At 44.5% G+C, this 21150-nt stretch overlaps 1 protein-coding gene across 1 annotated transcript in view; it reads left to right on the top strand.

Moving 5' to 3' along the window:
* Positions 1 to 3752: 3752 nt before the first annotated feature.
* phc2b (polyhomeotic homolog 2b (Drosophila)) overlaps positions 3753 to 21150 on the top strand; it is a 34604-nt gene continuing 17206 nt past the window's right edge. The window contains exons 1-7 of the mRNA XM_068594579.1: positions 3753 to 3885; positions 17097 to 17427; positions 18406 to 18564; positions 18702 to 18779; positions 19104 to 19265; positions 19724 to 19858; positions 20538 to 20832. Coding sequence (XP_068450680.1) covers positions 17155 to 17427; positions 18406 to 18564; positions 18702 to 18779; positions 19104 to 19265; positions 19724 to 19858; positions 20538 to 20832 — 1102 coding nt within the window. The 5' untranslated portion in view covers positions 3753 to 3885; positions 17097 to 17154. The remainder of the gene's footprint in view (positions 3886 to 17096; positions 17428 to 18405; positions 18565 to 18701; positions 18780 to 19103; positions 19266 to 19723; positions 19859 to 20537; positions 20833 to 21150) is intronic.

Here is a 21150-nt window from a genome sequence, read left to right as displayed (position 1 = left end):
CAGAGCTTAAAAAGGGAGCTGTCTTAAATTCTCAATCTCAAAGTCAGCAGCTACACTGGACGGGTTTTGTGAATCCAGGAAACAGATGACTTTTTTTTTTGGGCGTAGAAGGTGGAGTTTGAAAACACACCCCTCCTCCGCCTTTTAAAAGACTTGTTTGCTTTGGATGTGCGGGCGGTGAACCTTAACCATCGAAATGTCACACTGCCTCGCTCTGTGTCTGATCACACGGATCATTCACATGTTGTCCTCCAGGATTTCTTTTTTTTAAAGAATCTGATTAAAAAATCCGTGCAACTCATGACCTTTGACTTCTCTCCAGGTTCACCGCCATCATCTCGCTTCATTTTAACATGTGTTTGTCGTGTTGGTGACTTCTTTCAGCCATTCTTATTTTTTTTTTCTTGAGTACCTTTCCTCGACTTGTACTCGTGTTGCATTATACATTATTGTTATCCATGTACTGTAATTTGGCTCGGTCAAAAACAGCATGAAGTTATGTTGCCAAAAGAGAAGAAGAAAACCTTTGTCATTGATTGAGAGTGTTCTGGCACATTCCTCAAAGGATTCTTCTAATCCCTGCTGCAACTCAAACATGCAAATAGCTTCAGCTCAGTTTGTCTCGTGTGTTTGTCTTGTAGGTTTTCCTCGTCGTCATCGTGACGGAGAAGATGTTCAATCAGACGGTAAAAGTAAATAAAAGTATGTGTTGCATCATAAATAATCTCTCTGTATAAATGTTTGCCCTGGCAGTGGGCACAAACAAATAAAGTGACTCATCCGGGGCTTGAATGATTCAGGCTGAGAAAGTAATATAAAAATCACATTTCATACTTAACCATCAGGTCAAGATGGTAGTTACTTACCTATTGACTGAACTTCTGTGGACTCGTGACTTTAACCTCACCTCACCTATGTATCTATGTATCTATGTATCTATGTAGCTATGTATCTATCTATCTATCTATCTATCTATCTATCTATCTATCTATCTATCTATCTATCTATCTATCTATCTATCTATCTATCTATCCATCTATCTATCTATCTATCTATCTATCTATCCATCTATCTATCCATCTATCTATCTATCTATCTATCTATCTATCTATCTATCTATCTATCTATGTATCTATCTATCTATCTATCTATCTATCTATCTATCTATCTATCTATCTATCTATCTATCTATCTATCTACACACACAGACAAAGTAAAAATAATAGACTGTATATAAGATGTCGACGTACTCACTGGGGTGTCACCGCTGCTTTAAGGTCTACTTTACTCTTTAATTCCTTGTATGTGAACAGATAGATGGCCAATAAAGCTGATTCTGATTCTAAATGCACCTCATGTATTGAAGAAGACTTGGAGCGATTTGCTTTGTGTTTCCAATGTTTATGAGGTCATTTATCAAGCGAGAAGTCAATTTCTCATAGACGTCCATAGCATCGGGCCTCATTTTGCAACGCAGAGGCGTCGCCCCCTGCTGGCCATGGAAAAGACTGCCAGTTTGAAGCCCTTCTGCATTGACTTCCCTTTTCAGAGCCACCTTAAAAATCAAAAGATAAATGAAAGCATTCACTGAAATATGCATAAACATATTAACTACCACAAAGAGTCCAAGCTGAAAAAATAGCCACGCACGAGTGGGTTTCAAACCAGTGAGCAGCACCGTGCAGGCACACACACACACACACACAGGGACGCTTTGCTCGGGGATAGAGAACTAAAAGCACCCAATCCCCGACCTCGTCGAAATGGAGGATCAACCAAGCTGAACGGGAGCCCGCATAAATATTCCATTAGGACTCTCATGCATAATCTACACATTACATCTGGCCCATTATCTTGCATAAACATCACCGTGCAGGTATGTTCCAGGGCCCGGCGGAGCAGAGCTTGAATTTAGTGGTGTACCTCTGCAGCAACATTCATATCACGCGGTCTCGTCCTGGCTGCGAGCCCATTACGGGTCTTTGGGGATTAACCGGGTATGCAATGATACTGTGCTCCGTGCTGATGCTGCGAGCGAGGTATCAAGGGAGCTATGAAAACACCAGATAATTAACTCAAGGGCCAAGCAAATAAGTCATATTCTGATCAATTATTCAGTATTTGCGGGCGGATGAATGCACTCCCTGCTCATGTTGCAAGCAACACAATAGCGACTCGCTGGAACATGAGCGATTCATTGCTGTTGGGGTTGTCCCCGTGCTCGGGTGTATCCACGCAGTGACTGTGGATTCTTACGCTTTTTCCAGCACCAGAGAGGAGATCTTCAATCATCTTTACTGGTGTTTTATGTTACCGGCACTGCGTATGCACAAGAACAACTTATTAAGGTTTAGGTACATTCTCATCGTTCTCCTCTAAATATTGAAACAACACCACAATAACAAAAGAAAAAAAGAAGTTTCACACCAATAAAATGTATATATGAAAGAAATGTAATGTAATAAATGTTCAGGCTTTGTTTTTTGTTGCGAATAAAGACCAAGTGATGGCAAGAGAAAATTCAGAGAAAGCAAATAGACACATTTTTAAATGGATTATTTCATATAACAAACACCAGATTGGCAGCTTTCATCTATTGTATATGGAGATAACAAACAATATGTTGTACCTTGTAGGGAATTTGAGCTAGTACTTTGAGAAAAAGAATACAAACGCCTCCTCTGAATCTGCTGAAGTGCTCAACATCCTGAATCTCGTGGTGATGTTTAGTGTGTGGGTCCTCCTGATCCTGATCTTTGACCTTCATAGAGGGGACAACAAAAAGGCAGTTTTCAAGTGGGGCAAAGAACACATCTTTATCTTTAAGACTTTGCTCTAGTCCTCCTGTAACACTTCCACATATAAGATGACCACAACCAAGAGTAGAACTAAATGCATTCTCAGTGGATGTACATCTACTTTACTTTAGTATTCAACAACACGTTATACTTCTCGTAAATACCTCTGTAGTTTCATTTCAGGTACAGTAAGCTGAGCTGTTTTTCTTAGCCAAATGTTTTTTGGAGATTTGTGGTTCTCCTAAGACAGCGACGTTACAAACATATGATGATATAGAATATGATGCATTGCTGTAGATTAAATTAACAAACATATAAAAGTTGTTGTCTTTCACCTTCATGTTTAGATCTGACTTTACGTATGTGTGCAACACACCTAGACTGATCCTTACTGTTTTTTTGTTATTGTTTCCGTACTTTTAAATGATCTTGACATTGTATTTAGTGTACATATTTTGGATTTGCACCACATCACTGTTAACATGGACTATGGAGAATTTGCATTTCCCCACTTTTTTATTGCAGACGCTGGACAGCAATATTTCCTTCATCCATCTTATCGTAACTTCATTAAATTCTGCTGATACACAGGCTTTGAATGCAGGACTTTTTTCTTGCTACTATTGCAACCTTTGCTGCTGTGAAGGCTCTGGACACTTCTTCACTAAATTTAAGTGGAGCTGAAAATGTAAACAGAGCAAAGGGTTAAATCCCTTTTGCCACTTGACAGGCGCGTGGAGCCAGCCACGGGGCGGGCGGGGCGGGGCGGGGTGGGGGGGCGGGGCTGGAGGTTGGGGAGGCCGGGAGGGGGGTGTTGGCTGACAGCAGAAGAGGCGTGGCCACATAATCATACTCTAACGCTCATTGGTCAGAATCACGTCACGTTGACGGTTAGGAACGCAAACTGCAAAGAGTTGCTCCGGTGGAGCGACCCCCCTCCTCCCCCCGCTGCCCGCTTTGCTCCTTCGCTGGTCTGCGCCGAGCCGCCATCCAGAAAATGGTGTAGAATATCAGTTAAAAAAAAAAGAAAAACACAGCCAGCGGCCAGAGAGACGAGGTTTGAGGCTCCGAGGCTTTCACGACTACGGTAAGTGCGGCGTTTGAGCTTGATTCTTCGCACGGGGTGTCACGCTCGTCAGGGGCGGGAGTCAGCCCCCCCCCCCCCGTGTGTGTGTGTCGGAACGTGTGAAGTTAACGTGTAGTCTGAGCTAACGTCTTCTCGGGGGGGGGGGCAAAACAACAACAACAACAACAACAGGCAGCGTTTGCATCGTGCTCGCCCGTTTTATTGCCGTGTTTAACGGGCAGTTGAAGCTCGGCGGTGTCTCCGTACAGCTCCTTGGAAACAAGAAGCGGTGTGGTGATAAACAACAAGCCACGTAGCTCCGGCGTTAGCTCGGATCGTGGAGGAATTCAGCACCCGCGCGACCGAGGAGAAATAGAGCCATAGATGGAAAATCAGTGCGTGAGAGAAACATAAAGTGTGTTATTTGTATGTTACGGCCAGGCGACAGCACATCTTCTTCGGCTTTTGTAGTTTTGCCTCATCCTATTTTAAAACAATTATGTTTTGCTAAAGTTAGCCAGGTGCTCGCGAGAGGAATTTGTGTCCCCAAAGGTCACGGCCTATGGCAGGGGGGAGGAGCTACGTTGTTCAGTGTAGGTCATGCCCGCCCCCCTCGGTGTGGCCATGGCCTTCCAGTGACCTGCGTGTAGTCAAAATAGTAGGTGGCTGTGTTGTGTTTACACACAGTGTGTGGGTCACGTGGGTGTTTTTGCACCCAGGGAGTTGTTTCCATTATAAGTATTATTTGTTTCCCCCTCTTGCTCTTATTGCTTTGCATGTTTCCTAGAATGCGAGAAAACATATTCAAATTGCTTGTTTTGTTAAACCAATAGATGGAAATCTTGGAAATAGAAGCTGGAAGCAGCAAATTGGACATTTTTGCTTGAAAAGATTAGATGATATAAGATAATCCTTTATTAGTCCGACAGTGGGGAAATTGCAGGATTACAGCAGGAGACAGTGCACTCAAGAGACACATAGTAAAATAAAAGTAATATATAAGTAAACCGTAATACAAACAGTAAAATAAACCACAATAGCAGTAGTATTTATATATACATACAGACAGACAGAATACAATGTACATTACATGTATTTATATTGCACCAGTTGAAGTGATTAAAGTGACCAAAGTGATTGAAGTTATGAAAAATGACAAGGGATCAATTGTGTATGAAAATAGTAGCTTGTAGGATTTTGTGTCTAAATAGCTGATTTCTTTTTCAATTTTCTTTCAACGAAGAATCATTTAAGCTCTCCTGACTGACTCGTGATTGAGTTTTTCTTATCCAACACACACTATCTGTAGAAAGCGTATCTGTAATATGCATAAAGACGTCATCTCACTTGTAGCTTTAGGCTGATCAGTCAGAACCGCCAGCGCCGGACTTCTTCAGGTTTTTGACTTTAAAATAAATAGATTAAAAAGATGTAATATCAGTGCACTGCAAAATGGTTTCAACTACAGACACACTCAAGGTCGGGCTCTTAATGGACAGAGTGTCTTGTGGTTACAGTGTTTCCCCTAGGTTTACAGCCTCAGGGGGTGGGGGGGCCTTGACGACACCAACAATGACACAAACACCAAAAGCATTACTTTTTCTGTAAATAACATCTTTTGTGACTCCATCTGTGCTTTTATAAATAACAGAATAAAGAACAATAACAATAACTTTCAATTTAACCAAATTGCCCTGCCAGATCACAAAAAAGAAAAGAAAATTTCAATCCCTTAAAACAATAATAATAAAGTTCTATCTGTGCAAAAAATAAATAATATGTAGTTACTACTAAATAGCTTATTGTGGAAAACTAAAAGCAAATTCCAGAACAAAACAAAACGAGACTTTTTACGGTTTTGAGAGATGCAACAGCAGAAAAGACGATTTCACAGAGACTTTGCGGAGACTGGCTTTTGGCGAAACGCCAAAAATCGCCGAGTCGCGCATGCGCAACGTAATCTGTTAACCGTAAACATTTACCCGAAAGTAAAGGCATTTCTCCATGTATTTATTATTGACTTAGTTTGATGTCCTTGTACTTTGTAATGTGTGAAGCCAGCAGCTCATTGTTGGGAAGAGACACGAGCACTTTAGCTCGTTTCACTTGGAGCAGGAGAGGTGCTCCAGGTTCAGAGAGCTGCTCCGGGGCTCCTTGCAGGAGAGCTACTCTTGCAATCTTCCATCTGGGAGCGTTTAAAACGCAGATATAGTTGTCTGCTTTTTTACGTGACATATTTGTCTACGCTCTCTGCCCACTGCTGGGTGCTCAACGCTCACCTGTGTGCGCGCACGTGTCTGCGCATCGGGACGGAACAACGGCGTGCGCGATACAGAGAGCAGCGCAGAGGAGAAGTGTTTACGCGCGACCACGCAGAGACAGAAATGACAAGCTGTCATGTAGATCCCGTCAATGAAATACGACCGTTTAGTTTGTTTAATAACAGAACAAGGTGTAGAGCTGTTCTGTAGGAAAGAGAACCTTAAATGACGTATTGTGATCTGGCGATATAGAGAAAATTACACGGGGGTGGGGGGTTATTTCAGGGGGGCGTCCCGCCCCCCTATTATAATGGTAGGGGAAACAGGGTTAACTCACTTTTGCGATGGCCTTTGGTTTGCGTGCTTATTCAACGTCCATTTCCTGCAGTCAATTAGTTTCAGACAGCCACTTTACAAGGTGACGCCTGATGACCCATGCGGCTTTTCACATCCGTTTGGATGCAAAGAGTGTCTGATGAAATAAATATGAACTACAGGAATAGTTCAGGTCCTGTATGTAGCATCACTGGACAACATCGCCATTCTTTAAAAAACGGTCACTTTAGGCCATAGCCTCCTCATATTATCTGCCATCTAATGACTGGTCAGATCATGCCCAGTAATTTGCTTATTTATGGAAAAAAAAGCAGCAACAGCTTCAGTGATTTAGCTCAACGATTTTCCTCAAGGCTGCCGGGGTTTATTTACAGGAAGATGCTCGTTTTATCCACTTCAAGCGGTTATTATTATAACATAGAGTGACTCTTTTTTGAACCTGAGATCACAGTGTGGGGAAAATTCGCCCAACTGCACATCCTCATAGTTGAAAGCTGGTCCAACGCATTAAGCTATCATATACCGTTTATCTCTGATTTGTTTATTTAACGAGAGAGTGAGAGCCACACGTCACTCATGTTTTGTTTAAGACGTATTTGCATGCGAGATATGATGCTTCCTCGTCTGCACCCACTTTACTCTTCTTTTGCTTCTTGCACAGCCTCTATTAGAGATAAGCAGGATTGGCATCAGAGAGGCGTGATGTGTTCACTCAAGAGGGAAATAGTTGGATTGATCTCATTCTTGTGCAAAAGTTGCAGACCTTGGGCACACTATCGTTGGCACGACGTTCGCCAGATGTGTTCCCGTATGAGCAGTGTTTCAGTCAAAGTGACAAAACATTCTTTTGAGGTTACTGTAGATGTGGGAAGTGGAATCGCCGCAGAGGAGTCCGATTAGAAATAGCAAATAACTACACGTGCTACAGAAGAAATTATCATTGTCGTTCATCGTGTCCAAATTCACATTTTAACGGTGAGTTAAAGTGATAAAAACATAGCAAAGAAGAGTTTGACCACAACTGCCAAAATCCAAATGATCGACAACAGCGAAACGCTTTGATTTAGATGCAATTAAAAGTAGGGCTGGGCGGTATGAAGAAAAATTCATATCACGATCATATTGTGTAAGATTCTGCAGTTTCACAGTATATCAAAGTGTTTTTTTTTGACCGCCAGCCAACTGAACAGCTGTTCACTGCTCAAGTTCACCACTTACTGGTCAACTCCCTCCTGCTGTTCTGCTTCTTCCTGTTTTTTTTCACCTACATTCCCCTGGGTCCTAAGTCCCTCCATGTTCAGCTTCGTCACTGCCATGACTGGTTGACTGTCTCGAATCCGAGGACCTTAATCGCAGACACTCTTTGTATTCCAACACATGCTTTCTGCTGAAGCGATGGAGGAAATTGCCGGCGTTGCCACCGCAGGCAATAACAGCGTCTCGACAAACTTTGCAATAAATCGTTTTCTAATCTACTTCGGATTGTTCAAAACCTCCAAACTTCCAAACAGCAGAACACAGCTCTTTTCTTGGGTACAAGTTGTATTGTTGCATCTCTATTCTCTCATTGTTCCTCCGGCATCGATCTTTTACGTTTTTTAATACAGTGGTCCCTCGTTTATCGCAGGGGATACGTTTCAAAAACAACCCGCGATAGACGAAATCCGCAAAGTAGTGAGCTTTATTTTTTACCATTATTATACATGTTTTAAGGCCATAAACCCCCCAGCCACACACTCATACACTTTTCTTAGACAGGCATTAACATTTTCTCACATTTCTCTCTTATTTAAATACTCTCAAAGTTTCGCGGATATTAAAAATAAGCCTGAACATGTTTAACAAATTTCATTTTAATGATCAATCGACAAGGTCCTCTGACCGCGCCCCTTTGTCCGGGCGCCGCTCCGCTGACTTTTTATCCGGACGTATTCTGTCCTGTACAGGAGACACTGCACGGAGGAGACTGACCGACAAGGTGTACAGTACAGTCCCTTAGCTTAAAAAAAAAAAAAAAATTGCGCAGAACACAATGCGCATGTACGCTGTAAAAAAAAAGCAACAAAAAAAAAATCCGCGAGTCCACGATAGGTGAACCGCGATATAGCGAGGGACGACTGTATAGTGACAGAATTTCTTCTTGTTGTGATTGTGGGCGCGCTGTACCCAGCATGCTGTTGGGAGGTATGATTTTATAAATGTTCAAATTATTAGTGTTATAAATTGTTTGTGTCGCAAAGTGTCGTGTAGTTTTACCCTGTTAAAGAGCGTCAGTTGTGTGTTTATTAATTGTCGTTATAACCATGACCCCATCTCAAAACACGTAAGACAAGTAACTCCGACCGCTGCGCCCTTAGTTGTGAGTGGGGAACAATATATATTTGATGCTTGGTAAAGAGCGACAACAGTAATTACGTCCACGCACCGGTATGTCGGTGTATAAAAAATTCATACCGTATGCAAATTTAAAACCGGTTGAACCCGTATACTGCCCAGCCCTAAATCAAATCTTACCGCATCCCTTTTGACTGAAATCTGTTGTTAACTACCTCTCCCTCTTAAATTCCATTTCTAACAGAGAGACCTTTTAATTACTCATTTCTCTTGTAGGCACATAATGTACTACACACACCCAACAAAGCCCCAAAGCCAAGCCGTCTAAGGTCACTTGTACTAGTGTGCCACTGACATAATTGACAATGATTAGCGCTGCCTGTGGCATCAGATAAAAGCTGCACATGATGGGTTGGTCAAATGTCAATGAATGATACAACCAATCGGGGCCGTGGAACATAAAACGTCTGTGTCTTTTCATTCACTGTTTTTTCAAAACATTTTATTGACACACCGCAACAGCCAGCATTTGCATTTATAGTCACGTACAAGTTGTGCAAGGCATCAGGAAATAATTTCTGTTTTAATTGTTGCCAATTTCATGTCTGATTTTGTAATTACAAGTGCACTTTTATTCACCTTTTTTTTTAGTCAGGCTTGAATTGGTTAAGTCAACAGCATCCAGCTGTGCACTGATAAAAGCTGCCGTGATGATGGAAATGAGCAGAATTTGTTTTATTGCATTTAAATTGTTTAGTTTAAGCGCGTTGTCGGCCCACTGGCAGTCGCCGTGATACCGAGGAGCTTTACGAAGATCCACCTGCTGGAAAAATGGAGGAGCAGTTTGAGGATGTTTCCCCTGAACAAATGCCGCATGTTTTCTCCCCACACGTTGAAGTGTCTGCACTCACTCATCACCTCAAGTGATCACAGGCAGCTGGAAACTGTTTGTATTTGGTGCAGGTGCAAGTACTGGTTCTGTTGGATAAACCTAGGAATTAATAGACAAAATGTCAAATCGGATCAAAGGTCACTCCGACCCAAATCGGATCAAAGGTCACTCCGACCCAGCAATTACCTTTTTATCAGGGAGCAGGTGTACACAGTAGATGATTAGGCCGACCTTTGCTTCCACTTTTAACTCGTTGCAAGCGTCCGCACAGTGAGTCTTCGGACGGGATACAGGCATCAGGATGCTTGTTGCTTGATATTTCCACAAAGAAAAATGAAATGAGCGCCTCCATTTCCAACCTAATTGGCGTAAATGTGAATGCCATGCCGCTTTGGGCTCGTGGGTTCATAGACGGTGACTAAAAGAGATGCATCCTTTCAGATCACGAGCTACGAGAAAGTCACAAGTCTCCGGCGACCCGGAGGCTTCTCTGCTATCCTTTGGGTTGCTTGAACTTTTGTGATGTGTGGCTGGTCGTTGATGGAAATTGAAAGCGCTTGTGTCTGATGAAGGCAGTGAAGTGCTACATTTTTTTTCTCCTCCTTCTGTGCCGCTGCTCGTCTCGGCTCATACCTGACCTATTTTATTTTCCCCTCTCGGTGTGATCGACGCCTGAGAGTGGCGCCTCGGTAGACTGCTCGGATAGAACAGTATTGGATTGAAGCGTGTCGCTAATCTGCAAGCGTTGCCAGAACTATTTAACTGCGGTATTTATAGATCAGAGCAGCGAGAATCTTTTCAGTCCTGCCACAGTCTCGTCTCTGTTCTTCCTAGTTTTGTTCACAGTCCGAGCGGTTTTTTTTTGTTTTGTTTTTCAGCATATCGTGGAGCAGTGGGCGCTTCGCAGGCCGGGACCTTACTAAATAATGCTGAACCCCTCTAAAGAGGGTAAAGTGAAAGTGTTTTGTATCCTCACAGCAGGAGTCAATGTGTGCTGGAATCGTACACACACACATATATGTGCTCAGCACACACACAAACACACACACACGTGCTCAGCACACTTAACCTGGAAAGCAGCCAGCTTCTCTTTGTGCTCGTCTACTCAGCTGTGGGAGGCGAAGTCCGTCCGAGTCGGATGTCTCAATTACGGCTACCCGACCAATCTTGCCTCGGGATCAGGGGGTATCTCTGTCTTACACACTCCAACAAAGGCAGAGCCCCGCTCGCTCTGTTTGGACAAGACGCATCGACCGCCGCCGCCCCTCAGGGGACGACCTCGGCATCACCGAGGAGATGCTGCTTTATAGAGCGCGCAGGATGCAGAACCTTTCGCTGTTATGATTTTAAACAGAGTGGGCCAAGCAGGTATCGGATTACTTTATTTTACTTAATGACAGTTCAGTAAATGTATGGTACTCGGTATCGGCCGATACCCAAAGCCGAGGTATCGGTAAGACTGAGAGAGTCAGATTTGTGCATCTCTCTATGTGACGTGTATTGTCCGTTAAGATTTGTTAGTTCATTTTTCAACATGATTACTGCAGTGAACTGACTTTTTTTTCCATTTCAAGAATCTAAATGTCACGAGAACTTCCCCTTTTTATGAGTTAACATGGGTTGTATTTCCACGACTGAAAACTCAAAGATATTGAATTAGAAATTTCACAGGAAGGACATCTGCTGCACATCCTCTCATCCTGAGAAGCTATCTGTCATTATAATCTAATAATGTACATTTTCTGTCGATTGACTAATTGTTTTGGCACTTGACTCATCGGCCCTATAATCACGGAAAACATTACGGTAATGACGGTCTCCCTCGGGGACTCGCCTGGATTGCCCCGAATCTCCTAATGATACAGGATGCCAAATCTTCACCTACAATATATGCATTTTCAGAGGAAATTTCAACCAGCTTGAACACTTTGTCCATAGAAAATGATGAGCCTGGCAGGCAGATGTCCCGGGTGATTACAAACAGCCGCTGCTCACCAAAAAAATAATAATTGAAGACTGACAAACTCAACCAATTAATATAATCAACCTCCTAAAAGGAAGAAACACATTTTTTCTCTTTTTAAAAAACCACGATGTTTAATTAAGCAGCTTGTGTTATATCCGCATCTTGTGTTGCTCATTTTTCACTTGACATGGGGTTTTAAACGTTTTCAGATGAATCCTAATGTGGAGGAAGTTGGTGTGTTTTCAAGCAAACTTTCTTGTGCGTTGGTTGGCGGCGTCTATTGATGTAGGCGTCTGAGAGCAAGGCTCGCATGGTGGCTGAGACCATTTGTAATTGCGCTGCTCCCACGAAGAGCTTGTTTGCCGTCGGCCTTCTTAAAATGTAATAATGAGCTGGAATGCTCTTTGTTCATCCCCCCGACGCTCTCTGTTCATCTGAAAGTCCCACGCTCTCAGGCACCCGCCATCCGGCATCAAGCACCTCGCATCACACCGAGCCACCCCGTTCCTATTTTTATTTTCCTCCTCCCTTCTTGTTTTGATCCCTCAGCTCTCTTGTCTGCCAAGTGCGCGACTGCGACTCGGGGGCTCGCGATTCCCCGGCTGCACCGCCAGCTAATCTATATGCTAATGAGGAGATGCTAATCAATGAGGATCATGCACGGTTGGCCCCAATCAATACCACGTTTGCGCCGGCAAGCGGTTCAAATGGCTACATTTCATACAGCCAGACAGTCGGGTGGCGCGTTAATGTGGCGGGGCAGAGCATAAGTATGCCATTATCCTCTGGTTTTATCTTCCCTATTTCACGTAAATGAATTGTGTTGTCGTTAAAGAGAGGGGTTTGGAATTCAGCTGCAAAACGCTATCTCATTGCAATTTTTAAGAGAGGATTGCAATTTTCTCGTCTTTATTGCTTTGCATTTCATTTCTGTAACGGCGATGATTCGGGGGAGTTGGATGCTTTTCCTGCTTGTGACTCCACTGATGTATGTTATTAGTTGAGTTTGGGCTTTTATCCTGCTGTTTTAGCAGGACTATGGTACACACTTTGTCTACCTTTTACAGCAGGCAGTTACTGTAATGCATGACGGATCATCCTTTTTATAGATTTTTTTTTCTTCTTTATCTCTTTGCATCAGTGTCAGTCTCGTCACAACATTGATGATGATCACCGTCCTGCTGGTCAGATGATGGGTTTGATGCTCAGGTTCATGCTCTGGCCGTGAGTTGCCGCTACCGTCCATCACCAAATGTTATGATACAAAATTGCCCCACTTACTACTGCTGGTAATTTGTGGAAATGGTGCTTTTTTTTCTTCGATAACTTCTCCTGTGTATCCTCAAATTTGAGCCACTGTAATTGGAGACTTCAGTTTTCAGCTGTCCAGAGACTTAAGGAAAATAAAGCCTCTGCTATCGCTGAGCTGTCATGTCAATGAAATACCTCATTACCACGGATTTAGCAAAAAAAAAAAACATTAGGTGATGATTACAATCGACCGTATGTTGGATGGTCTAAGCATCCTTAAATCAGTATTCAGGAAGCAGCAGAGGGGGAAGGGATGGGGGGGGGGGAGACAGTGTGAAATCATTACCATCATCTTCATTAGAGAGGATCCTGCTGACCAATCAGCACGCTCGCTCTGCACGGGGATTTCATCGGCGCCCCGTTGGCTGTCGCTAGGATACCAAATAATCAGGAGGCAGCCCGCGGCCCGGTTGGTGGAGCCGGGTGTTGATGCTGGGACGACGAGCTCGCGCTGTGTGTTGGGGGTAGACGAGAGGTGCTGTTTTTTTTTTTTGGGATACACGGCACGGGAGACGCGCTCGCTCTCACACACACTCACACACAACACACACACACGCTCATTCATTCAGTCCGCCGGGCCGACCAGCCGGCCGCTCGGGCAGACAAAGAGGAGTAGCATCCTGCAGGAGGACCGCACACGCTCCCGGGGGATGGGGCATCATACCCCTGCATCGCGTTGGGGGGGCCGGAGGAGGTAGGAGCACCAGGGTTAGGGGGCTTTGTCTCAGCAGCAGAGTACCCCTGCGCGCACACACACACACACACACACACACACACACACACACCCAATACACACACACGTACATTTCTCATGGCCATTATCACACATCAATCGATTTGTGCGTTCTTGTGGTTTTGCTTTGCTTTTTTTTTTTTGTATGTGGGTCGTCAGAGTTTTCCAATCTGTGCACTGACGGATAGACACTGATGGAGGCTGATGCACTTCCTTACTGTGATCTAAGCTCAGGAGAGACCGCCAGTCTGTCTGACAGTCTCTTTAACAGCTCTCTTCCTCCTGCAGGCCAATGCAAATCCTCCAGACATGAATCTGACAGTCTCATAACGCCAGCATGTGTTGATCAATATGTTCTCTCGTGAGAGGAGCTTCAGAGATATTGTGGTGTAGTTTTTTGTGTGTGGCGCTGCTTTTGATTTTGCTCTCAAAACACATTTTGGCTTCAACACTTTTGTGGGTACCGGGTGTTTTTTCTTTTTCTCTTCCTCTTCCCTAAACCATCTGAAAGGCATGATTGTAGATGTGGAAGTGGGGTTAAGGATTAGAGTGGTGGGGGGTGCTCTCTATTGCGTCTCTTCACTGACGGATGGCTGACTCTGCTCAGACAGCGAATGAAGGCTTCATTACCAGAGGGGATTCCCTTCCCTCCTCCAACACACGAGGAGGCGATGGACTCTGGGATGTAGGCTAATGACGGCAGGCTGGTGCTTTGTTTACAACCAGAGAGTCCTGCTAGATATCGGCTCTTGACAGACACGACTGAAAGCAAAACCCCCTAAAAATGCAAAACCCCACTGTACCTTTTTATTGTTTTGGGAGGATTAACAACTCACTGTAGTTTGTATATCTTTCCTAAATTTAATTTATGCCAGTTGAATCGGTGGTTCGTCTGGGTTTGATGTTCATGTTTTATTTAAAGCGTCCTCGTTTCACGGATTGACCCCAGACATGCTTTCTTATTCAAAAGAGTTTCTCTGTTTTGCATCTCAAAGCGTATTTTAATTAAAATTGCTGGATGTTGTTATTATTACAGTAATTGCCTAATTCACAAGCAGCTATAGTTTTCATTGAAAGCACAATTCCACAAACGAAAGCCCCCCCAAAAAAACTCTTTTTTTTTTTTCCTTATTCAGTGATTGGATTGTTTACTCGGAACATTTAGGGACTGATCTTCCTTTGCCCGCTTGAAAGAATAACATTTGGTTTAAGTGAGATTGCAGTTTGTTTCCACATGTGCTTTGTGGCATAAGTGGGCTGTGGAGCCGTGCTTTGGCCTCGGCCCCTAATCCGTTCAAAAGAATAATGAAGGAGGAGGAGGAGGAGGAGGAGCAGGAGGAGGAAATAGCTTAAGAATTGCAACATGGCGGCAGCATTGGTCCTTTATTTAATTACTTCCATCACACCCTCTTTCCACTCCAACCCGTTTAACATCCTCAACCTGCTCACTCAACCTTCACCTACTCGCCCCCCCTCCCTCCCCTCCCCTCATGCCTTCATGCTCACACCTATAACCTCAAGGCTAGAAATTCCATCCTCCGTGTTTTGGCTTCTCTTTTCTGCTCTGTTACATCAGCTGTCATGCTGTTTAAACCCCCCCCCCCCTACACACACACACACACACACACGCACACACCACCACGTACACACTCATTAATCCTGCCTCGTCCTCCAAACCCACCAGCATCCCAATTCCTCCTGTTCCGTCTCAGCTCTGCTTTTCATCATAGACCTCTGAACTTTCTCCATATTCTTTTCACAAACTTCCTCCGCCGAGGAAGACTCCTTCCTCCTCTCCTCCACGTCCCCTTCGCATCCACTCAACCTGTCATGCTTAGAGCCTCCTCCGTCTCATCTGTCTGGAGAGATCTGAACCTCTTCCTCCTTTTGCTAATGGATGGCGGAGCACCAAGGGACCAACCTTTTAAATTTAAATTTAAAAAAAAAGGCTTTTGTGGAAGGCTCGTAAATCGTTCGCTCCGTTCTCTTCCTCATGACTGACGAGAAGGAGATGTGGTGCTGTTAATCTCATAAACTTAGTACTTGTTGTTAGAGTAAGAAGGAGATATGGTGCTGTTAATCTCATAAACTTAGTACTTGTTGTTAGAGTAAGAAGGAGATGTGGTGCTGTTAATCTCATAAACTTAGTACTTGTTGTTACAGTAAGAAGGAGATGTGGTGCTGTTAATCTCATAAACTTGGTACTTGTTGTTACAGTAAGAAGGAGATTGGACTCTTCGAGTGAGCCTCCGTCATCATGAGGCCTTTACTTGTAATCAAGGAAAATCAACTGTTTGTGTCGCAGATTTTGAGGCGTTTTTGATGGCAGTTCGACTCACGAGAACGACCCCTTCTGCACCAAATGTGTGTGTTCCTGTATGTGAAGCGCTCCACTTTTTACGATGTTTTTTTGATGTTTTTTTGTATTTTTAGAGAGGCCACTGATGTTAAGCGGCTACACCGCCTTTCAATTTTAATTCCCTGGATTTCATTCGCTTCCCAAATGGCATTTTTGTGTGCTACCCTAACCAGCTTTGTTGTGCCATGCCTCACTTTTCTTTTTTTCTTTTTTTTTTGGGGGGGGGGGGGGGGGGGGGGAATGATGTCATACTCTGTTAAAGCCCAGCGTTTCAGAACCGGCCTGTTTTGACTGGGCGGTGCAGGGATAATTTATTTGAACAGGAGCGAACGTTTAGATTTCATATTCCTGTTGAGAAATTGTGCATTATAAATAAACAGACTTCAAAAGAATCATTCATTTCCCCAGCGGACACTGGTCCTGCTGCAGACGAGAGTAATGCAGAACTTTATTTACCGCAGTGAGTCCCTTTGCAGTCGAGGATCATCCTTTGAAAGTAGCATCATTATGCAAGGCAGCCAGGTACCCCATCAGGGTCTTGATTTGTATATTTCAGGATTGTAAACATGTAAATACGATTTAATTTTTTAGTCAGTTAACTGACATATACTATTTAACGATCAGTTAATTGTTTCCAGCTTCCTATTCTCTCTTTTTCACATGTGTTGGCATATTATTTTTTTTTGTGAGTCGACTCAAACAAGCTATTTAAATAGACCGGCATTTTTTCTTTTAAAAAAAAAAAAATTCTGGGGCATTTTATAGACAAAAACATGAATCTATTAATTGAGAAAACGCTCCGCAGATTATTGGATAATGCAAATAATCGTTAGCAGCCTGCAGCCCTGAAAATGATTCATCGCAGGTGTTTATCTTCCGCTAATTCATGCAGTTGTTTCTTTTGCTTGTTCACTGTTTTTCTTTCACGCTCATGAGATGCATATCGTTTCGTGGGTTCGGCGTGTAAAGAAAGTACACTGTGTGGCAGTTTTCTCATGTGCTCTTCCTTTTTTTTTTCTTCTCCTTCTTCTCTTCCTCAGGCACAGGAGAGCCATTCAGAAGAGCCGGGGGTCAAAGGTGAGAAGAGCAGAGGGCACCATGGAGAGTGAGCCGGGGGCCCCGGCCTCCGCGGCCAACAGCACTGGCGCCGCCGCCTCCTCCTCCTCCTCCTCTTCCTCCAACAGCACAGCTGCCATCAGTAGTAATGCCTCTAACACTACAACTACGACTACTACTGCTGCCACCACTTCCAGTAGTAGTAGCAGCAGTAGTACCACTAACAGTAGTGCTAGTAGTAGTACTACAGCAGGAAGACAGACAGTGCCTCAGATATCTGTTTACAGCGGGATACCGGATCGACAAACCGTGCAGGTGAGCTTCTTGATCTTAAATTGGGGTATTGTGTGTGTGTGTGTGTGTGTGTGTGTGTGTGTGTGTGCGTGTGTGTGTGTGTGAGTGAGAGAGACTGACACATAGCTGTCCTTTGCTCTACTGCCCTCTATTGGTGTTTTGTAACACCAAATACAAGACAATGAGTGATATCACAGCCGTTTGTCTTCGCTGTAGGAGATCTGTGAATCTGAAGTCGAAGGAAGGAATGCTTCATGCGCTCCTGACCCCTGCTGACACCAGCATGAGCCCCCCTCTTAACTTTGACAGCAGGGTTTTTGTTGTTTCCAGTCTTCTCTTTCTTGTACTCGGCCTGCTGACAATTACAAGGCGAGCACTATTGTCACACAGCGGTCCTCCGAGCACAAAGGACTGCTGCTTATTTATGGTCGGGGAGAGTTGTGTTGCTTCTCTGCTCCCAATGTTAACCCCCCCTCCCTCCACACTCAAGGTGTGGGTCCGGATGCTCCTGTGGACCACAGGTCAATATCCTCTCTGGTTACTTTGCAACCAGGAAGAGGGCACTTTCAGAGGTTGAAGGGTGAGGGGAGTTATTTGGGAGCTTTAGCTCCGTCATAAGTGGGTCAAGGATTCTCTCGCAGACAATGATTGAGGGGAACGGGTTTATTTCCGTCTCTGTTTGCTTGCAGCGATCACAAGTTTGAGACAGTTTGAAACACTCTAGAGGGGAGTGAATCTCTCCCTGTCAAATGATATTTATCAAATCTAGATTCACAGCCTCTGATCTATTCCAAAACCCCCCAGGTCATTTAAAGCCTATTCCTTTCATCCGTGATTTGTATATAATATTGTTACTTTTCTTTTCTCTTTCAACAAAATGATTTGGACAGATCTGTGTTGATATTCAACTCTTTTGAGAGCTCTTTTTTGTTGCGCATGTGGCATTTATATAACCAGCTCTCGTGACTCTTTTTTTTTCTTTTTTTTTCCCGCGTGCAGGTGTTCCAGCAGGCGCTGCACAGGCCGAGCACGGCGGCGCAGTACCTGCAGCAGATGTACGCCGCTCAGCAGCAGCACCTGATGCTGCAATCAGCCGCCCTCCAGCAGCAGCACAACCTCAGCGCCGCTCAGCTCCAGAGCCTCGCCGCCGTGCAGCAGGTCGGCAAACGGTCGTCGCACGAGAGAGAATCGTCTCCACCGCGCAGCGGTGATGTTGTTACTGTTGACCCTTCCTCCAAGACATGTTTCAGGAAATTGTAAATCTCTCTCTCTCTCTTTCTTTCGCCCTGTAATAGGCTAGTATCGCAGCTGGCCGGCAAAGCTCTTCACAGAACGGCACTTCCTCCCAGCAAACGGGATCAACTCAGACGACGGTGGGTGCAGTTTTTCAGTGTCGGGTCTTGTCTCCGAGGAGCCTCCGAGGTTAAAGTTATCATTGTCCATTAGATTCTCGTGGAGCCAAGTTGATTTTGGCAACGAGATGCTTTGAGGAAACTCGGCGCCGCACTCGCTGTGCTGCTTCTCTTTTGCTTTGAGAGATTTAAATGCATTTTTCGGGAACATTCAGGGGTGAAAAAGTTAACATATTCCCGTCCTTTTTGTAGGTTTTCTTTTCACAACATGCCAAATACACATGGCGCGGCCGGTTAGTGAAAAGGAATCGCATAACCTTCCTAATTATCATGGTCTCCCTGCAGATCAACCTGACGACCTCCCCGGCAGCCGCTCAGTTGATCAGCCGGGCCCAGAGCATTAGCTCGACCCCCACCAGTATTTCCCAGCAGGCCGTTCTGCTGGGCAGCCCGTCCAGCCCCACATTCACGGCCAGCCAGGCGCAGATGTACCTGCGTGCACAGATGGTGAGACTGCAGACACAAGGAGCATCGTCACTGGCAGATTTACACGAGTGTGCATATATATATATATATATACATAAACACAAACTCGCACACATTGCAAAAATTGTACACTCTTTTTTTCTTTCTGTGTGTTTTGGGATTGGTGCATGTGTATACTCACTCTGCCGTAGTCAATAGTGTGCTTTACTTTGCCACCAGAGGAGGGAGGGGGGGTCATAATAATCTGTCGTGCCTCAGAGGGCCCGTTAAACACAGAGGGGGATGTCTTGAATGTGCGTTCATGCTCAGAAAAACTTTGAGTTTCTTTGCATGTCACAGGTGTTCTCTTTAATCTAGCCAAAGGTTCAGTTGTTTAAAACAAAAACATAAGTGTTGCTGAAGGAATACACAGAATGATTGGCCTGTTTGGCTGCTGGTTGTGGGCAACTTGTCTGTTTCAACTTAGCTGTCACTTCCAGGCACAACAGAACAACCTGGTGCAGGTGGCCAGGAGCCTCGGCCGGGCGGTCCCTCTGTCGCCGCAGCTCATCTTCACCCCAACGGCCACAGTGACGGCCGTCCAGTCGGAGAGCTCCACGCAGACCTCCTCACAGGTGGGTCCACCGCAGGATGAGATGTCACTAAATGACAAACTTTTTATTAAACGGCCTGGACTTCATCCATCTGGTCAAAACAAATTTAAATGTAGAGGTGAGTGTAACATTTAGAGAACCTGTTGTAGTGAGCAACTAGAAGTCGTGCATTCGATTATGTGGAATGGCAGTGAATAGAGTCAGAATATCTAAGCACCTCACGCTTCAGGTCATATTCAGAGAGCTTTGATGCGATCACAAAACGATAATCTGAACTAGTTTTTAATCTAGGGGGTGCCAGTCTGATTTTTATCAGTCTGCGGTCCCTCACGCTCAGCCGTCCTCTCCCAAACTCAAGAAGTAGCCTGGCTTAAACACGACATTCACACTCATCAGGATTCAACGACCGAGTTCAGCCGTCTGTAGCATCCAGCCCGATCGTACAAAATAGTTACGAACAATCATAATGTCCAGAATTAGGTTTTAAATGTCAGATTATTCAGTTTTCTGCATCAATGACGTTGTTACCACCTCATGCAACGAAAAATAATTAGTATTTATTGTTCTGCTGTGATATAAAACATATGATTTTAATATAAAAAGTAAAGTATGTGTGCATACATTCTGTAATAAACATATTCCGGTCATACTAATAATATCTTATCCATTAAACCACTTTGTATCGTTCTGTCTCCTGCAGAATCAGGTCCAGAACCTGGTCATCCGCGGCCAGCAGGGGGCGACCACGTCCTCCTCTCAGACTCAGACCCTGCACGCTCTCAGTCTGAAGCAGAGCCCCGTGCCCATCCAGCCCGCCTCGCTGATCAAGAGTGCCAGCCAAGTGACGCCGGCCTCCGCGGGGGCGAAGGCCGGCTCCTCCGACGGCTCATTTGAAGCGGGGAAGAAGGGCGACGCCGCTCCGGTCACGGAAGTCCGAGCTATAAACATGAGCCGCAGCGTCGCCTCCATCGGCGCTCAGCCCCTGATTGCTCCAGGTGAGTGGAGTCCACATCCCCATCGCTGAGAGGTTATGTGTGCAGGCTTCTTAAAACTGATCCTGACAGTGCTTCCGTCAGGACCAACCAGAGGAAGGAACTCTCTCCCAGAGGATTCAGTGTTTGGTCTATATCGTGAAAATAATGGAAAATACCAAAATGGGTTTTATAGCAGAATCAGTTTGGCGAGTAACTTTGATGATTGATCGATTGTCTTTTTTAACAGACACGTGTCATATATTAGTCACTTCCAGGATGATTTGCTCTTTTTTTTGTCCGATTTGAATTTAAAAGTGAATATTTTTGTAACAAAACAAG

Source organism: Clinocottus analis, unplaced genomic scaffold (assembly GCF_023055335.1).
Source record: "Clinocottus analis isolate CAN_PGR_092001 unplaced genomic scaffold, fCliAna1.0.p SCAF_3, whole genome shotgun sequence".
Classification (NCBI taxonomy): Eukaryota; Metazoa; Chordata; class Actinopteri; order Perciformes; family Cottidae; genus Clinocottus; species Clinocottus analis.
Note: the sequence above shows the minus strand (reverse complement) of the source record. Positions and strands in the feature narration are given on the sequence as shown.